Below are 20,680 nucleotides of genomic sequence, written 5' to 3' on the forward strand. Positions count from 1 at the left end.
AAATGGCCGCCGATGGGGTTACATGACAACCAACATGGCCGAACAGTTCAATAGCGTGCTAGTTGGTGTTCGTAAGCTTCCAGTGACGGCCATAGTATCATTTACGTTCATGAAGTGTAATGATTACTTTGTGAACAGACATGATGAAGCAGTGAAGCGAGTCCAGTTAGGGGAGCGTTGGTCTACCAAGGTTGCTAGTAAGATGAAGGTGCAAAAAAGTAAGGCGAACAAACACACTTCAAGGTGTTTCGATAAGCAGAAAAAGACATACGAGGTCACAGAGATGGGTGGTATAACGCGTGGTGGTGTTAGATTCGGCGCAAGAGCCTTCAAAGTTGAAGGTGAGGGGAACTCATGTTCTTGCCAAAGGCCATTGCTCTACCATATGCCTTGCTCACATCTTATCCACGTTTATCTGATTCATGCAATTGATGAGGAATCTCCCAACCGAATGTCGTATCATTTCTCTTCAAGAGCCGTTGTGAACACATGGGCAAGTCGCTTTGAGCCATACCTCGACCCCACACAGTGGCCATCGTATGACGGTGAAGAATTTGTTGCTGACCCAAATTTGAAGATTAAAACAAGAGGGAAGAGGAGATCGAAGCGATTCAAGAATGAAATGAACTCGGGTCTTGGTGATTCTGGAAGGAAACCACCTTCATGTGTTCAACTTGATGCTGCGCCGGTGCAAAATAGATGCTCGTTGTGTCACCAGGAGGGTCACAAGAAACCTAAGTGACCTAAGCGTCCAAAAAAGAAGAAGTCCAAAAAAATAGAAGTGTTAGGGAGGTAAATATTTTGTTTTCCTACTTAAGTCAATGCATGTTTTATTCTTGTCTATTTATTTATTTTGGCATTCCACTGAACATTGAGCAAGGGCAAGGGGGCAAGAAGAAGCAGAATGGAATACCCCTGTCTTGGCTGAGTCAGAACTTCTCACATCTTGATGACGACGCTGAGCCATGGCGTGTTGAGTGTTATGCCCATGCATACATCTTGCACTTGTTGGGAGGGGTTCTGTTTCCTGATGCTAGGGGTGACATTGCTTCAGCGATATGGATTCCTTTGGTCGCCAACCTTGGTGATCTGGGCTGTTTCAGTTGGGGCTCAGCAGTGTTGGCGTGGACATATAGACAGCTCTGTGAGGCCTGTTGTCGTCAGGCACCATCATCCAACATGAGTGGTTGTGTGCTATTGATTTAGCTGTGGATGTGGTTAAGACTACCAGTTGGAAGGCCTAAGTGGAGGCAAAGCTTCACTCCTTGGCCCTACAATGAGCCAGACACGGAGAAGACAGTGGCCTACCTTTTTAAGAGTACTGCCACTGCACATGCTCACCAGGATGTGGCATACAAGCATTATATCAATGAGATGGACAGCTTACAGCCTCAACATGTAAGTACTTCCAATATCACTTCTAGTTAGACATTTACTTTTTTAATTGAGATACTAACCAACGACATCTCTTCAACTTTTGCAGATTGAGTGGTTACCATACCACACAAATGAGGCTTCAAGCCTGACCCTGAACTCGATGTGCAATCGAGACTCTGACTACTTCATGTACCAGTGCCCATTGATTTGTTTCTGGGCAGTTGAGTACCACCTTCCGCACCGTGTCATGCGACAGTTCAGGAAGAAACAAGACTGGCCGGTTGAGGACATTTCAACTGGAGTTGAATTACACAAGTAAATATTTCTTATCTTTGTTTGCTTTCATTGTCAATGTTCAATTTTGTACCATTTAACCCTTGTCGATGCTCACTATTGTTTCATCACCTTCCACTTGTCTAGGTATGACAGCGTGAGAACAAAGAAGGTGAAAGACTGGGGACTAGAGCATAACAGATACATTGATGAATGGAGGACAGTCGGAAGGAACGACAGGTACATCGAGACTATACACCAAAATCATCTTTTCTCAGAGTACCTTCGTTGGCTGCATAGGACATATAGATTGTTCCTCCGCCCTACTTGGACGGAAGCCGACATAGAGGATGACCGTGACTCCGATGAGGGGCGGAATCCCTATGACGTCCGGACTAGAGTTGGATATCAAATGGAGCACGCCCCACTTAGAGACACAGTCATAAGTTTTCTTGCATTTGTCAAAGTTATTTCCATTTGCACCCTAGACCCTAACATATATCTTCTCACGCTTTCAGTCGAGAGAGCTCCTCAGGAGTGTTAATGAAATGGGGCATGCCCTCCAAGCTCCGAGGGGTGGTGAGGACACGGAGAACACACTCCGCAATGTTTTAGAGGTAAAATTTATTTAGCACTTTGCATTACTTGAGTTATGCCTAACAAACTTCTTTTTTTTTTGAAATGCAGAAAGTTCGTCAAAGGTGCCAGAAACTTGCAGCAAGATTAGGTGCAGGTCGGTTGGATTGGACGACGTGTACCAACCGCGGAGACTACCACCACCACTACCTCAATCCGCGCGTCTAAGTACTGCTCGACACTCCATCAGGATAGAAGAGCGTGAAGAAGTTGGTGGCTCGTCGTCGTCACGCATTCCGCAAGGGAGGGGAAAGGGGAAGGCGCCGGCTCCACCTAGCGACGACGAGGAGGATGAGGACTACGTCGCACCAGACGCTGAGGAGATAGACATATCGTAGCTTCCCGACGTGCCTCAGGGGACGCAACCCACGCAATACAACTTGCGATCCACTCGGGCAGCGAAAAAGAGGTAAAATGAGCTTTCCATTCTCAAATGTTATTTGATTTCCCTCATTTTGTTTTTAAAATGTTTTAAACATTGGATTTTCAAATGTAGGTACACTCCGGGCTCGCAAGCTATTCGGCGCCAACGGAAGAAGTGATTTGTATGAAGTTAATTTATTTGTTGGTAGTATGACATATGTGGTGCACTATGTGGTATAAAATTTGATGGACTATGTGAGGACTATGTGATGGACTTTTAACATTGTTTCATGTGTGGAATATAGGATGGACTTTTGGCATTGTTTGATGTGTCGAATATGTGATGGACTTTTGGCATTGTTTGATGTGTGGAATATGTGATGGACTATGTGATGGACTTTTGACATTGTGATTTGTGCAATTGGAACTTGTTTTAGTCTATATGAAACTGTGAATTGGTACATTTGTGCAATATGGATCTTCAATTTGCAAGGAGGCAGAGGGCGGCGCCAATCACTCTGGCGCCGCGGTTGGGGAGGGCGGCGCCAGCCACTGCCGCGAGGCAGAAGGGTTTCGGGATGGGGGGAGGGCGGCGCCAGCTACACTGGCGCCGTGGTCCATGAGGGCGGCACCAGCCGAGGCCTGGAGGCAGAAGGGTTTTGGTGGGGGAAGAAGGCGGCGCCAGCCACCCTAGCGCCGTGGTCCATGAGGGCGGCGCCAGTCGAGGCCCGGAGGCAGAAAGGTTTCAGGGGGGGGGAGGAGGGCGGCGCCAGCCACCCTGGCGCCGCGGTTTTGGGGGGGGCGCCAGCGTTTGCCTAGAGGCAGAACAGACTTGGCGAAAATTTTGGGGGGGGAGAAAGTTGGTTGGGCCCGCAGAGGAGGGACGCGCCAGCAGGCTGGCGCCGTGGTGTGAGGCGCGGCGCCTGTGTGGCTGGCGCCCCACTCTACCCAGTCAGCAACGCCACGACAGCCCTAGTGCCACGGTGGCACGAGCACGGCGCCAGTGTGGCTGGCGCCGCCGTGTTAGGGTACGGCGCCAGCCACTCTGGTGCCCAAAAAAGGACCATTTGCCGTTTAAGTTTTTCCAGGGGTCCATTTGCTAAAATAAGTTTTCAAAAAGGACCAAAATGTAAAAATTTCAGGAAGTGCACAGGTGGTTCATAGGCTTATGTAGGTATGTCATCTACTCCCTCCATTCCATAAAAAACTAACCTAGTACCGGATGTGACACATCCTAATACTATGAATCTGGACATACATTTGTCTAGATTTGTTGTACTAGAATATGTCACATCCAGTATTAGATTCGTTTTTTTGGACGAAGGGGGTATGTCCCTAAGCTCTCAAAATGCATATTTGGTTTTTCGAACTTTGCCACGGTGTCGTCTATATATTAGTGGAACCCAAAAATAAAATTTAAAAAACAGAGAGAAGAAAATATATTTTTAGTTCCTCTCGTTGTAGAATATGTCACATCCAGTACTAGATTCGTTTTTTTTGGACGGAGGGGGTATGTCCCTAAGCTCTCCAAATGCATATTTGGTTTTTCGAACTTTGCCACGGTGTCGTCTATATATTAGTGGAACCCAAAAATAAAATTTAAAAAACAAAGAGAAGAAAATATATTTTTAGTTCCTTTTACATGTGACTGACACATGAGTGCTACGCGGGTTTTCCTTATCGTCGGGAGCAAGGTTACCACACCCTAGTGATAAGCACGGTCACCGTGTAGTACATGTGGCAAATCGTAAGAAAACGTATAAAATTTATCAAAATTACAAATTATTTTTAAAATTTATTTGAATTTAGTGGTGTTACCACGATTTTGACCCTGGTAGCACGATTACCGCGATAACCGTGCGGTTACCGCCAGTTTCGTAAACCCTATTCTACTTATACGTACCGTCATAACATGCTGCATCAGTGCACGGAGCAGAGTGAACCATGTTTAGACGTGTATAACACTGATGATAAATTTAGAAACCCAAAAATTATATTTTAAGAGTTTAGAAATCTAAATCATAGTACGTGCAATTTAATCGATACGCATAGACAGTCCCTAATCCCTAAGCAACGACGAACAATGCGAGATTTGGCGGGAGCCGAACCGAGAAATTGACGGCATATATAAACCGCGACAAGTTAAACCAAACCCAATCAATCGGTTTACTCAAAATCCCAACTCCGAACGCCTCTTCTTCTCCTCACCGCCGCCGAAGCCTAGCGGCTACTCCCCATCTGCCTCCGCCTCCGCCTCTCCATGGATGATGACGATTCCGCGAGGAGGAGGAGCCCCGCCAGCTTCTCCACCCAGGCCTCCGACCTCCTCCGCAAGAACCTCTGCTTCCAGGAAAGCCGCACCGATTGATCCCTTCTCTGTGTCTGCCTTGCTGCCCGCGACGTGTTTGTGGATATGCCTGCACGGTTCTTATGGTTTAATCATGCTGCTCTGGTTTGGGGCTTTTGGATGGATGATGGGCAGCCATCGATTTCATCTGTGTTCTTGGGAGGGTGGGAGGCATATGGTTGATGGTTTTGGTGGTGGCATCTGATTCTTGTCTCTTGGCTGCGGGTGCAGAGGCGGAACCTGAAGACGAACGTCGGCATCACCGTCTTCCCGATCCTCATCTGCGTGCTGCTCGTCGTGCTTCAGAACGTGATCAACGGGGAGCTCGACAAGCCCAAGTACCAGTGCGGCTGCGAATGCACCGAGAGTGACCTGGAGGGGACCTGCCTGCGGAAGGAGTGCGGCATCCAGCACTCGACGCTGGAGCAGGTATGGAGCTGCGAGGTGCCCAGCCCACCACGGTGGCCGGCCCTGATTCAGGTCCCCTGGCCAGGGTTCCGGGCTGTCGGGACCGCATCGCAGCCGTTCGACGATTTGCCTAACCCATTGTGCCGTGGCGACGGGTCTTGCCCTGTCACTCTCCTCGTCACTGGAGAGAACCAAACATTAGCTGAGCGTATGTGTCATATTTTCCATATTGCTGATCGATTGCTAAAATGAATACTTGAATTTTTCATATTTCAAAAAATTAGGTGAATGTGTTCATAGTTCTTGAGTACTTCCAATTGACAGGTGTTTCAGGTCGGGTGTTTCCAGCCCTTTATCCGTTGCCTAATGTGACAGACTACCTGATGCCTCCTCCCTTTTCTCCCTCTCAAGTGACAGACTATCTTGATATCCTCTCCAGAATAGTTGTTGTGAGTTCCTTCTATGGCTACATGAGTATACATCTTGTAGATCACGCTTTTTTCTTGAAAAATAGCTTATGGAGTTATTGGTTGGACTGATTTGTCATAGGGTTCAGACACACAGCCATGGTATACCCAATTGCTAGAGCCCGCTTTTTCCTCTGGTAAAACTTTGCATCTTCTCCAGCCTCGTTGCATGCCCTTCATGTTTGGGACCATTCCATACAATGCAGGGGGCGTACCCTTACATATCGGTAAGTTAAAGCTTCCTTCTTTGCAATGTTGAATCTGTGACTTGTGTTGAAAAACTTAAGTTACTTTGCTAGTAAGTCAGGCTAGGGATGCAAATATGCAATTCAAAACTTTTCCTGTACAAATTCATTTGCATTTGAAGGGACTAAAAAATATTTTCCTGTTCTGTTATTCATTTTGCATGGTTTCTACTTTCAATACTTCCTCCGTTTCACAATGTAAGTCATTCTAGCATTTTCCACATTCATATTGATACTAATGAATTTAGATAGGTATGTATGTCTAGATTCATTAGCATTAATATGAACGTGGGAAATGCTAGAATGACTTACATTGTGAAACGGAGGGAGTACAATCAAACAGAAACAAGACAACTAGTTTTTTTAGATAATGGAATATAGTAGTTGTGTGGTGAGACTTGTACATGTCTAGTACTTTGTGTAGTGTAGCTTTTCCTAACTATTTATGCAGTCTGTTTGACAACAATAAATACAATATGTTCATCGTTCATTTAGACTCCTTCGTAGGGCTGCCTAGATTGTATTCTGATGTCCTGTTGAATGAACCAGATATACAGTGTATTGAAGTTCAGATGTTGTGGCGTGAAAGTGCATCAGTTATCAACTATGAACTGTTTAAGGGTTACGTACAAAGAGGAGGAGAAACAAATGAGTTTGTTGCAGGTTATATTTCTATCTCAATGTGACCATTTTGTGGTCAATTTGCAACCAGAATGAGTTTGTGTAACAGTGGTTTTTTTTCACATTTTGAATTTGAATACCTTCCAACAGACTGCTTTTGAATGCCACACATAGTACGGATAATTCCATGGCCCCATCTCCAAATAATTGCTTCAAAACATAACAAATGTAGTTCTTCGTATAAATGGTGGTGGTTATTTGCAATGATGTGTGCTGTATAGTTTAATTGTTCTCTGCAGGTTATGACTTCTTGAACACGACAGGATATGACCTCAATATAAATGTTTGGTACAACTCTACTTATAATGATAACACTGCATATTCATTTATCGCAGCATTACGAGTTCCACGATTGGTGAATGCAGTATGTTTTCCTTTTCATAACTTCGTCCTGAGTAATTTCGGTGTATTACAGAACCATCTGACAATTCAGCAATTTATGCTTTGTTTCCTGCAGATATCCAATGCATACCTAAAATTTATCAGAGGAAATGGGGTGGATATGCTGCTTGAATATGTAAAAGAGATGCCCAAAGTTGGAACAAGGTTTAGGCTTGATCTCTCTTCTCTTCTCAGTGTGCTATTCTTCACATGGATAGTTGAACTACTTTTCCCAGTGAGTATGATGTGATTTAACAAGTTCAGATGCAAAAGAAAAAGGGACTGTTGAGTGTGTTATGGTCAGGATTTGTACAGCTTGCAAATTGACTCTCTTTTCCAGGTTATGTTGACATATCTGGTGTATGAGAAGGAACAAAAGCTAAAAATTATGATTAAGATGCATGGTCTGAAGGATGGGCCTTACTGGCTAATTTCTTATGCTTATTTCTTTGCTCTATCGGTTATCTATATGACATTTTTTGTGATTTTTGGCTCCTTAATTGGTAATTTTCTTCCAATCTATTTTCACGAAGGTGCTGTTCTGACAGACAAATCTAGATATTTCAATAGATTTTTTTTTGTAGGTCTAAATTTCTTCAGACTCAATGACTACAGCATACAGTTTGCTTTCTTCTTCATTTATATAAATTTGCAGATTGCACTTGCATTTTTTGTGGCATCTTTCTTTTCATCTGTCAAGACAGCCACTGGTTAGTGATTCAACCTTGTAAGTTATAAGTCCAAAATGTTTCTTACTGGAAGTCACAAATTACATATTTCCTCCTGCAGTGATTGGATACATTTATGTATTTGGCTCTGGCTTGCTAGGGGCATTTCTTTTTCGTTTCTTTGTTGAGGACAGGACCTTTCCCAGTAAGTTATTATATCAGTTGTATTTTTCAACTTAATTTACATAATATGGGTAACAAGCATTTTTGTTTTCTACTCAGATGGTTGGTTGTTAGTAATGGAGATTGTCCCAGGATTTTCCCTCTATCGAGGACTATATGAACTTGGCCAATATGCTTTCTCTGGAAGTGCTATGGGAGCCTCTGGCATGACATGGGGAAATTTGAGAGACCCAATCAATGGAATGTGTGGTATATTTATCATCATGACAGTAGAATGGGCATTTCTCCTTATGTTAGCATTCTATTTGGATCAAGTCTCTCCAGTAGGTGGTGGTGTCAGGAAAAGGCCCTTATTCTTCTTCAGGTGTTTACAGAAGAAGCACACACCGTCATTGCAGAAGCCTAGCTTTGTGCAACAGGGTTCTAAAGTAATTGTCGATATGGAGAAGCCAGATGTTGCTCAAGAAGTAGGTTACCTGCTATACTTTGCCATTCCAGATTTAATGGAGTACATATGTTCTAAATTTATTCATTATACAAATTCTATCCAGAGAGAAGTAGTTGAGCAACTTTTGGTAGGCCGCAATGCAAATCAAGCTATTATATGTCACAACCTCAAGAAGATCTATCCTGGAAGGGATGGAAACCCTGACAAGCTGGCGGTTCGAGGATTATCTCTTGCCGTACCAAAAGGGCAGTGCTTTGGAATGCTTGGCCCAAATGGAGCTGGGAAAACATCCTTCATTAGTATGGTATAGTACTAAAATGGCACGTGGTACCATTTTTTGTGAAAATTGCTTAGTTGTGGCAGCTCACCTTTATTAACCTTGTTTTGTTATTTTACCAGATGATTGGGTTTGTTAAACCTACATCTGGTACTTCCTATGTTCATGGAATGGATATCAATATGGATATGGATCACATATATACAAACATGGGGGTGTGCCCACAGCATGAGTATTTGCTACAACTAGCACTTATCTGACCAAAAAGAATCTTTCCCAGACCAGATTATTTTTTTTATAGTGATACGTTTTAATCTGAAATGCAGCTTACTTTGGGAACCATTGACTGGAAAAGAACATCTGTTCTTTTATGGCAGGCTGAAGAATCTTAAAGGTGCTGCGTTGGTGAAGGTACCTCTACTCTGCCTCACTTATTTTTAAATTTAATATCCACATTTCATTATTGACCATATGAAGTTGTTTTGTCACGTATTTCATAAACTATACTGCTCAGCTATCTCAGCATATGTACATCTTGTATTTGAACCATGTCTGGGATTTTTCCACTGTTAGGCTGTTGAGGATGCTCTGAAGAGCGTAAATCTGTTCCATGGTGGTGTTGGTGATAAGCAAGTGGGAAAGTACAGCGGAGGCATGAAAAGAAGGCTCAGTGTGGCAATATCATTGATTGGAGACCCCAAAGTACTTTTCTGTATATTTTTTTAACCCTTCCATAGGATGTCCTTTTGTTCTTTTGTTAATGTGTTATGCAACCTGACAACACATTCTGTAGGTCGTTTTCATGGATGAACCAAGCACTGGGCTAGACCCCGCATCAAGAAATAACTTGTGGAATGTTGTGAAGGAGGCCAAGCGAAACCGTGCGATCGTTCTTACTAGTACTTATCCTTTTCCCTTTCTACTTTCGCGTCCAATTCTTAGATTCCTAACGCGTCACTTATTGATTTTAAAATTTACAAGAGTATCAAATAGTGTTGATCAAATGTGATTCTCGCAGCGCACTCGATGGAGGAGGCTGAAGTACTTTGTGATCGACTTGGCATCTTTGTCGATGGCGATTTCCAATGTCTTGGAAATCCTAAGGAGGTACATTTTATTGCCTTCTTGAATCACACTGTGTGCTTTGTGACCAGATCTGAAACCTCATTTGCGCAATGCAGCTAAAGGCGAGATATGGGGGAGCATACATATTCACAATGACAACATCTCCAGACCAAGAACAAGAGGTTGAACAGCTAGTCCATGACTTGTCTCCGAGCGCAAACAAGATCTACCACCTATCTGGAACTCAAAAGTTCGAACTGCCAAAGCAAGAGGTGAAAATAGCCGAGGTATTTCGCGCAGTTGAGGATGCGAAGAAACGGTTCACCGTGCATGCCTGGGGCCTGGTTGATACCACCTTGGAGGATGTCTTCATAAAGGTTGCCAAGGGATCACAGGCATCCAGTGATAATAGTTAGTTTGTGCATTGATAATATTGTGAGATTTATAGGCAGACTAATATTCTTTTATGTCTTGACTTTAGCATATATGATTCTTTTGTGGTTGTACAGAAACATACTATTCCCATACATCAGGAAAAAAAAAAGTAACCATATGTAACATTTTGTTTATTTTAAATGTACAAATGACTCAATATCATTGCAGATATGCAGGAATTACAAAATATAAGCATCCAATGCGTGTTGCTAAGTGACGCCTACACTCACTGACCCACATGTCACTGATGTCAGTGACACATTGGATGCTATTTTTAATTTATTTTTCTAATAGTAGTTATCAATCATGTGGAGACGGAACCCAACGTTGACCAACTGGGTTGGGAGATTAGTCGGCAGCCATTTGACCTGGAGTTTTCTCTAAAACCGTTGTTTAAGTCTTAAGCTGAACTGGCAATAATGCAATGCAAGATACATGTGAGACCATGTACTATTTACACCAAAAGAGCACGTGTGATCTGACTAATGCAATACAGTTGAAGCATACTTGGATCTTCCGATGCTGATCGGTTTATCTGCATGTGACGAAAAAAATCCGTGCCGATCTTTGCTTAATTTATCTAATGGCCATTTGGAATACGCAGAAGAAAGAAGAAAATTTGATTAAATTAACCACGAGAGTCAAACGAGCGCCGTTTTGCCGGTGCATGTGAGAGTGCATGTTAGATGTGGCCTTTTTGTCAACACGAACGTTTTGATTTTTGGTCGGAATAATTGACAGTCACGTCAGCAAAATGGACGTCATGGATCGGAGATGCAAACACAAGAAGCACACGATGCAACCAACTTACCTAATAGTAACATGTACTTGAAGTTTTGCTATGCGACAGATTTTCAAATCTACTGACCAGGGATGGAGATAGCGATGTCGTGAAACCCAAGCGAATACTAATGTTTTCCGGTGATTGATCGATTTTTTTTAACATCAAAGGCTATCTATAATGGAGACGCTAGCAGCCGAACCCAGAAAGCCGCTTGTGGAGATTATGAATACCCCATATCTACATGACAGTTATAATTTAGTCGGATATATGGTACCAAATATAGATAGAATATCTTTATGAGGACTTGGGTTAGTTTTTAACTTGTATGTCAAGAAAATACCCGGGATCCTAGTCGGTTACGATTGTATTTTATCTATAATCCCATATTCCGTTAGGATATGGACTGTACTTTGTAAAGCGGACTCCTTCCCCTATATAAGGAGGGTCCGTGTGCCTCTCGGGGCTCCATCTTTTTTCCAGTTTATACAATCAATAACACACTCGGCGGAATCATCCCTGGACAGGAGTAGGGTATTACTTTTTGAATAAGAAGCCCTGAACCTGTATAAAATTCCTTGTCTCCAAACCCATCCACTTTCCTAGCTTGATAGCCACCCCCTTTTATTATTGCCGAAATCTTGTTTCGACAGTTGGCGCGCCAGATAGGGGTAGCGTCAAGTTTTTGCCGACTAAATGCGATGGGTTCCGTTTCTGGCATCGACGACTTCGCCTTCCCTCCCGGGCAGGCGTTCCGGTTCGGCAGCCTCAACTTCATCACCAACGACTTCGGCAAGATCTCTCTCCTTGACTCGGATTCGAACCAGTCGGGGAGAGACCAGGTCCCCGTGCCGTTCGGTATTTCGAACTCGGCCAAGGCCTACTCCAGGATCATCTCTCCCGAGTCGGCTTCAAACCACTCGGACGAGATCCAATCTACCCCTCAGTGACCAGATCAAGACGACGGGTCCTATCCCTCAATCCTGATGAGACTTCCTAATGATTTGGCTGCTGCCTTGGCAGCCAAGACATCCCCCACTCGAGGATCTAGGCGAGCTCCGGCTTCGGCCCCGATCCAATCTAGATCCAGGGAGGTTGGTGTTATACTCCAACCTCTTGGGACAGTCTTGATGGAAGAGTTGGATGGCTACCTCAGCTCCCCCGGCGTCAGTTCTCGACCAACCGAGATCCTCGGCTACGACGACTTCGGCTACCACTACGACCACGGCGACCTCGACAACTTCGACGACAGCTATGAGGATAACTACACGCCCCTCTTCTTCGGCGTATTCATGGCTGACAACGAAACGGAGGAACAGCGCTGAGCCCGAGAAGCGGACCAAGATCGCGCACGCCAAGAAGCTGAATGACGCCGACTGGAGGAAGAGCGACAGCGACAGGAGCGAGAACGACTACAGCGTGAGCAACAAGATCGCGAACGGATTGCAAAGGAGGCTGAAGATCGATGGCAACGCGCCTTGGAATCTGGGCGGCGAGCGAGAGAGCTTATTGAGCAACAAGACGTCGATGGAACAACGGTCTTTCGCACCCCCCAGCAGAACGCGGTTGCAGCAATCACTCTCCTCGACACCCTCCTCAAGGAAGACGCACTCAACCAAGCTGATCATGTAGTCAACATCTTGAACCAGACGAACACCATGATCGCTGCCTCAATTTCAGCCAACTCCGCAAGAACCCGCACCCCGACTGGTAGCCGAGTCCCTCATCTTCGATCTCAAGACTATCACCAGCCAAGCCTCAGCATTGCCGGCGCCGGATCTAGTCGCAGGAGCAGGGGACATGATGAACGGTCTGTTCGTTCGCCTCCCGAACGATATAGGGAGCGCCGAGTTGAACGACCACACTCCCCACATCGAAGGCGCCCCATCGATCTTCGCGACACCATCAACCAGCGCCGCGCAACAAGAGGCCATCATTCACCGGATCGCTACGACGACGATGTGGACGGAGTTGCTGCCTTCACAAGCGATCTGCGTCGAGTGGATTGGCCAGCCGGCTTTAAGCCGACTGGAATTGAGAAATATGACGGCACCACCAACCCTGAGTCTTGGTTCACCGTCTATGGTCTCGCAATCCGCGCAGCAGGAGGAGATAGCAAAGCCATGGCGAATTATCTACCTGTGGCCTTAGCGGATTCTGCCCGATCATGGCTCCACGGGTTACCCCGCGGCATGATCGGATCATGGGCAGAGCTACGCGACCACTTCATCGCCAACTTCCAAGGCACTTTTGAACGCCCTGGTACACACTTCGATCTCTACAACATCATTTAGAAGTCTGGAGAATCTCTTCGAGGCTACATTCGACGCTTCTCTGAGCAACGCAACAAGATCTCCGACATCACCGACGACGTCATCATTGCCGCCTTTACTAAAGGCATTCGCCATGAGGACCTAGTCGGCAAGTTTGGACGCAAACCTCCCAAGACGGTCAAACAGATGTTTGAAAAAGCCAACAAGTATGCCAAAGCCGAAGATGCTATTACGGCGTCCAAGCAGTCGGGCGCCACTTGGAAGCCAAAGAAGGATACGCTGACCACAGGAGGGAGTGGAAGTAGCAACCACAAGGATTGCAAGCGTAAGCCCGAAGAACTTGTGGCCACAACCTCTCCATCTTCCCGACAACGTTCCTGCGTCAACACCTTCGACAAGATAATGAACTCCCAATGTCCGCATCATCCCAATTCCAACCACGTGGCCAAAGATTCCTTCGTCTACAAGCAGTTCGCGGAGCAATACGTCAAGAACGCACGTAAGCCCTCAGACGGAGATCAAGGCACATCAAAGAAGAAAGATGATGAAGACGATGCCCCGACTGGTTTTCAAGATCATTGCAAAGAACTTAATCACATCTTCGGCGGACCCCTGGCTTATGAATCTAAGAGAAAACAGAAGCTAACAGAACGGGAGATCAATGCGGTTCAGCCTAACACGCCCCAATATCTTCGGTGGTCAGAGATAGCAATTAAGTTCGACCGCTCGGATCATCCCGACCGAGTGGTCCACCCGGGGCGGTACCCCCTGGTACTAGACCCAGTGGTTCGCAATGTCAAGCTCCGACGAACTCTCATCGATGATGGCAGCGCACTCAACATCCTTTTCGCTAAGACCTTGGACAATATGTAGATTCCTCGCACGGAATTAAAGCCGAGTAATGCACCCTTCCACGGTGTTATCCCAGGATTGTCAGCTACACCACTCGGCCAGATCACTCTTCCAGTTACCTTCGGCACTCGGGAGAATTTTCGCACAGAAAATGTTTGTTTCGAAGTTGCTGATTTCGAGACAGCATATCATGCTATACTCGGACGACCGGCTTTAGCTAAATTCATGGCCATCCCACACTACACCTACATGATGATGAAGATGCCTGGTCCTCGAGGAGTCATATCACTATGGAGCGACATCAAGCAGGCCGTCACATGTGACAAAGAAAGTTACGAGATGGCCCAAACCCACGAGACTACTCTCGCCCGCGAAGAGATCCGACTGGTTGCGACCACGGCAAGCGAGGGAGAAGTGCCTGCAACCAAGCTGACGAAGACCGAAGAAAGTGATGCCAAGACGAAAAAGATTCCCTTAGATCCCTCCGATCCTAATAAGACTGCTGTAATAGGCGTTGAGTTAGATTGTAAATAGGAAAGCGCGCTCATCACCTTTCTTCAGAATAATAAAGATATTTTTGCGTGGAAACCATCCGATATGCCTGGTATTCCTAGAGAGGTGATTGAGCACTCTTTACATGTTAAGGAAGACGCCAAACCCATCAAGCAACGACTCCGCCGTTTTGCACAGGACAGGAAGGATGCGATCAAAGAGGAATTAACCAAGCTGTTAGCAGCAAGCTTCATTAAGGAAGTCCTTCATCCCGACTGGCTGGCTAACCCAGTCCTGGTTCGAAAAAAGACGGGGCAATGGCGCATGTGTGTCGATTATACCGACCTCAACAAATCTTGTCCCAAAGACCCTTTTGGGTTATCTCGCATTGACCAGGTGGTTGACTCAACGGCCGGCTGCGAGCTACTCAGCTTCTTGGACTGTTACTCGGGATATCATCAAATCCGACTAAAAGAATCCGACTGCTTGAAGACCTCGTTCATTACGCCCTTTGGGGCCTACTGCTACATCACCATGCCCTTTGGATTGAAGAACGCAGGAGCAACCTATCAGCGCATGATTCAGAGATGTTTTTCAACTCAGATCGGTCGCAATGTTGAAGCTTATGTTGATGATGTAGTCGTCAAGACCAAGCAGAAGGATGACCTGATCGCGGATTTAGAAGAAACTTTTGCAAGAATCCGTGCTTTCAGGATGAAACTAAACCCTGAAAAGTGCATCTTCGGAGTACCGTCAGGGAAGCTGCTCGGATTTATGGTATCTCAAAGAGGCATACAGGCCAACCTGGAGAAAATCAACGCCATCCTCAACATGAAACCGCCAAGCTCCCAAAAAGACGTCCAAAAGTTGACTGGTTGCATGGCGGCTCTCAGCCGGTTCGTCTCACGACTCGGCGAGCGGGGGATGCCCTTCTTCAAGCTACTGAAGAAGACTGACAATTTCCAGTGGGGACCCAAAGCACAAAAAGCCTTTGAAGACTTCAAGAAACTTCTCACCACTCCACCAGTTTTGGCCTCGCCACATCCACAAGAGCCGCTACTGCTATATGTGTCGCCGACCTCCCAGGTTGTGAGTACGGTCCTGGTTGTCGAGCGTGAAGAGGAAGGCCATATTCAAAAAGTCCAACGTCCAATTTATTTTGTTAGCGAGGTTTTAGCCGACTCCAAGACAAGATATCTTCAGGTTCAAAAGTTACTATATGGTGTCTTAATTACCGTCAGGAAATTATCTCACTACTTTCAAAGTCACTCGGTCACGGTGGTCACATCATTTCCACTCGGAGATATACTTCATAATCGCGAAGCAAATGGACGGATTGCGAAGTGGGCCTTAGAATTGATGTCTTTGGACATATCGTTCAAGCCACGAACTTCGATCAAGTCACAAGCTTTAGCTGATTTCCTTGCCGTGTGGACCGAGTGCCAAGAAGATATGCCAGAGGAAAAGATGGAATATTGGACTATGCATTTTGATGGGTCGAAGAGGCTTACAGGCACTGGAGCTAGGGTTGTCTTAATTTCCCCGACTGGAGAAAGATTGAGCTACGTATTATGGATACATTTTTCTGCGTCCCATAACGTGGCGGAATATGAGGCGCTACTCCATGGATTAAGGATTGCCATCTCTCTAGGCATCCGCCGACTAATCGTCCGTGGAGACTCTCAGTTGGTTGTTAATCAGGTCATGAAAGAGTGGTCATGTCTAGATGATAATATGACCGCTTATCGACAAGAGGTACGCAAGTTGGAAGATAAATTCGATGGGCTCGAGCTCACCCATGTCCTCCGACATAACAATGAGGCAGCCGACAGACTGGCCAATTTTGTTCAAAACGGGAAGCAGCTCCTTCAGATGTGTTCGTCGAACATCTTTACGAATCGACCATGTCCAGAAAAGAGAAAATCGAAGCCATGGATACTCCAGGCGTAAGCATGATTGAAGCCGACTGAAGAGAACCATTCATAAAATTTTTGACCAAACAAGAACTCCCTCAAGACAAAAATGAAGTCGAGCGGATTTCCAGGCGCAGCAGACTCTACATTATTCATGAGACTGAGCTGTACAAGAAAAGTCCATCAGGAATACTGCAGCGCTGTGTATCTTTGGAAGAAGGGAGACAATTGTTGAAGGATATACATTCTGGTATTTGTGGTAATCATGCTGCTGCACGGACCATTGTCGGCAAAGCTTACCGGCAAGGTTTTTTCTGGCCTACAGCTGTGTCTGATGCTGACAAGATTGTGCGGACATGCGAAGGTTGTCAATTTTTTGCCAGACAAATCCATCGGCCAGCCCAAGAGTTGCAAACCATCCCGTTGTCCTGGCCGTTTGCGGTCTGGGGGCTTGACATGGTCGGCCCGTTTAAAAGGGCAGTCGGCGGTTACACGCATCTCTTTGTGGCTATCGACAAATTCTCCAAGTGGATTGAGGCTAAACCGGTCGTCACGATCACAGCAGACAAAGCCAGAGATTTTTTCATCAACATTGTATATCGGTTTGGGGTACCTAATCGGATCATCACTGATAATGGCACTCAATTCACTGGCGGAGCATTTAAAGACTTTTTTGAAGACTTCGGCATTAAAATTTGTTACGCCTCCGTGGCACACTCCATGAGTAACGGACAAGTCGAGCGCGCTAATGGCATGATACTTCAAGGGATCAAAGCACGCGTTTTTGACCGGCTACGTCCCTATGCTGGCAAGTGGGTCGATCAGCTGCCGTCCGTACTTTGGTCTTTGCGCACCACTCCCAGTCGGGCTACCGGCCAGTCGCCGTTCTTTTTGGTTTATGGTGCAGAAGCAATGTTGCCGAGTGAAGTGGAATTTGAATCACTACGATTTCGGACCTTCAACGAGGAGGGCTATGAAGAGGGCCGAGTAGACGACATCAATCGACTAGAAGAAGCCCGAGAAGCAGCTTTAATTCAGTCAACTCGATATTTGCAAGGGTTGCGCCGTTATCATAATCGGAATGTTCGATCGCGAGCCTTTTTAGTCGGCGACCTAGTTATGAGGAAAATTCAAACCACACAGGATCGGCATAAATTATCTCCCTTATGGGAAGGACCGTTCATAATTGCTGAAGTCACTCGGCCAGGTTCTTATCGACTCAAGTGTGAAGACGGTACTCTCATCAACAATTCTTGGAATATTGAATACCTTCGTCGATTTTATGCTTAGGCATTTTGTTTGTATCTTTCCTCTTTGACTGCTAACTTCAAGTATTTCCCTTGAAGTTTTCAGTCGGGGGGCTACTATGATAATAATGGAGTGTGATTTTTATCACTTCAATTTGCTTACTTGATTTATCATCGCCCTGTTTGGTCTTTTGACTTAGTCAATGAGGACTGAAAGTTTTTAATAGCTTTTGTGGATTTTAGGCTCAATAAGGCTAGACAAAGGCTTTTAAGAAATCAAAAGCTAAGTATGGAACACCAAGCATAGCATAAATTCATCAGTATTGTACAAATTGAGCCTCCATCATCATTAATCATCAAAATCATTGTTATATCAATCAGTATCAGTTTTTTCATCATCTGAATTATCAGACCCAGTCGGCCGAAGGTCGACATCTTGGAATCTCTCAACAATGTCAGCAGCAATTTTGTCAGCGACTTTTTGCGCATCATTGATGAGGTCAAGAGCAGCTTCTTCGCTCGTCCCGTCTGCAAAGCCATCAATGGCATCCATATCAACCCTTGGATAAAGGGATTTGGTCATCGCCAACGCCAGACTTGCTCCCATACTTCCAGCTTCTTTGATGTTCTTGAAATAAGTATCTGGAGCGACTCTCAGCTTGTCGAAGATTTCGGCAGCATCAAGTGTACTCGAACCGGCGTTATTGAAGAACATGGCCTGGATGAGTGGAGTAGCGGCATTAGCGACTTTATCCCTGGCTCCTTCAAGCTTGTTGATCTTGTCAACTAAGACATCAAACTGTGCTTGAGACTTGATCTTGCGGTCTGCATCAACAGATTTACATTAATGAATCAGCATATAGAAGATAATAGCTTTTGAGGTATTGATTATTTGTACCTTCAACCTCCTTTAAAGCCGAGTCCCTCTGTCTTGCCAGCTTTGCCTTGTCATTTTCCAGAGTTTGGATCTGCTTCTCTAGTTGAGATATCTTGGCAGCTTGCACTACATTAGCTTTGGTTAATCAAGATTACAGAGATAACAGCACAAATCAGTTGGGCAGAGTTTGCGCGAACCTTTTGATGAACCACTCAGTTCAAAATTGGATTCCTGGAGCTCAGCAATCCGATCCCTCAGATCGTGTTCATTCTTCTTGGCAAGTTCTCTGGCCTCGTGCAGTTGACTCCTGGTGGCTTCGAGGGTTCCAAGATGAGGAACTAGTTTCTCTAGGGTTGCGGTTTTCACCTCGTTCCTAAGATGAATCCTCTGCAGAGCAGTTTAATCAGCGCTCGAGCCAGACGGCAAACAAGATGGCTGAGGTCAGGCGTCAAGGAACTTACATTTACAATTCGAGTCGCTTGGTTGAGTGCGTTTTTCAGTAGGCATACCTCTTCGTCTTCTTTTTGCCGGTTTATTACAATTCCTTGAGGTTGCAAGTTGTCATCCCACCACCTGACCAGAATGGGAGGGCACGAATCTTCGGCTGCTTGTATACGGGGAATTTCTTCTTCATCACCAATCATTGGTCCTAATGTATCCACTGACAAAGGTTAGACAATTGATCAGAGTTATTTGGGTCAATATGGTTTTAGACAAAGTGTTTACCCATAATGATTTCTGGACAAGGACGAGTGGATTCGAATGCCTTTAAAGGAGATTCAGATCTCCGGTCATTGCTGGCGTTTTGTCCGCGAGGGTTGTCTGCTTGGGTTTCGACTTCTGGAATCTCTTGGCTTGGCCCTGCTTCCGACTGGTTTCCAGTCCGGGGCTCCTGATTAACTCCGACTTCGGCTTCGGCCGACTGGTTTCCAGTCAGGGGTTGATCACCGGATTCTACATTGTCGGTTGCCGGCTGATTGTCACTCGGATGATCCTCAGCAGTTGGCCCGGTTTCTTTGGAAGAACTTGTGTCCATGTTAGTTGGGTCAGAGTCTTTCCCAGACGGATCTATATCAGATGGTTTCCTGCAAATTTGATTATCAGTATTATTACCGCAATAGGTGCGCATCAATGCAAGAGGGATCGTTATATGAGTTGCACCTAGAAGACTTCCTGATCTTTGGCACAGGGCGACTAGATGTTTTCTTCCTTGGAGTAGCCTGCTTTGGTAGTTTCTTGGTTGTCTCTCGGTCTCCAGGCCTCCTGGCGGTATCATCGGCTTCGTTGTCACTTAGAACCAGCTTCCTCTTTCAAGAATCTGACTGGCCGACTGGATCAGAAGCACTTGGTTGAGTTTCAGACTGAATTCTTGGTCCTCCGCTCCCCTGACCAGTTTGGCGGCGAGGTGATTGACGTTGAGCGATTGGAGGATCCGACTTCATCAAAGCAAATTCCTGGGCGTGATATCCTTTATCGTTAACTGATTCAACAAACAGATAAGACTGTATTTTGTGAAAAGTTGAAGTATTTGAATACATACCGGTGGAGGAGGATTGAATGCATTGAACAGTACGACTGGCAGCAAGTGTGAGTAGCTGACAACGATGGCGTTTGAGAAGATCTTATACATCCTTTCCTTCATGACCTTAAAGTCAAGAGAGTCTGGATCTTCACGATTTGGATCATGTTTGCCATCGAACTCAAAAGCTGTGCGGGATCTCTCTTTGATTGGGGCTAACCGACACTTGATAAAGTGTCGGGTGATCTGTTCTCCTTGCAAACCTTGTTCCTTCAGCTTTATCATGCGCTCCATCAGTTCTACTGCTTGCGCAACTTCATCTCCCATTGGCAGTGAGTTCCAAGAATCCCGATAAACAGGAGGAAGACAGGAGTACTCGGGGAGAGAAGGCTCAGGGTTTTGAACATAAAACCAATTTGCGTGCCAACCTTTGTTTGAGGTCTTAAAGGGCATGGAGAAGTATTTTTGGCTT

General features: G+C 45.5%; 1 protein-coding gene across 2 annotated transcripts; it reads left to right on the plus strand.

Moving 5' to 3' along the window:
• The first annotated feature begins 4,755 nt into the window (after positions 1-4,755).
• On the plus strand, positions 4,756-10,446 carry LOC127785076 (ABC transporter A family member 7-like). Of its 2 annotated transcripts, XM_052312497.1 has the most exons (18): positions 4,756-4,996; positions 5,225-5,612; positions 5,729-5,853; positions 5,954-6,098; positions 6,666-6,779; positions 7,037-7,161; positions 7,255-7,413; positions 7,519-7,681; positions 7,763-7,888; positions 7,968-8,051; positions 8,129-8,496; positions 8,581-8,781; positions 8,877-8,986; positions 9,081-9,165; positions 9,328-9,456; positions 9,548-9,653; positions 9,773-9,861; positions 9,936-10,446. In XM_052312497.1, the coding sequence occupies exons 1-18, from the start codon at positions 4,910-4,912 to the stop codon at positions 10,233-10,235; spliced, it is 2,904 nt and encodes a 967-aa protein (XP_052168457.1). In that variant the 5' UTR covers positions 4,756-4,909; the 3' UTR covers positions 10,236-10,446. The 2 variants fall into 2 exon arrangements, with proteins under 2 accessions (XP_052168457.1, XP_052168456.1); XM_052312496.1 differs by lacking the exon at positions 4,756-4,996 and having other exon boundaries at positions 5,597-5,612; positions 5,961-6,098; positions 7,037-7,413; positions 7,519-7,888.
• The last annotated feature ends 10,234 nt before the right edge of the window (positions 10,447-20,680 follow it).

This window comes from Oryza glaberrima, chromosome 9, assembly GCF_000147395.1.
Source record: "Oryza glaberrima chromosome 9, OglaRS2, whole genome shotgun sequence".
NCBI lineage: Eukaryota > Viridiplantae > Streptophyta > Magnoliopsida > Poales > Poaceae > Oryza > Oryza glaberrima.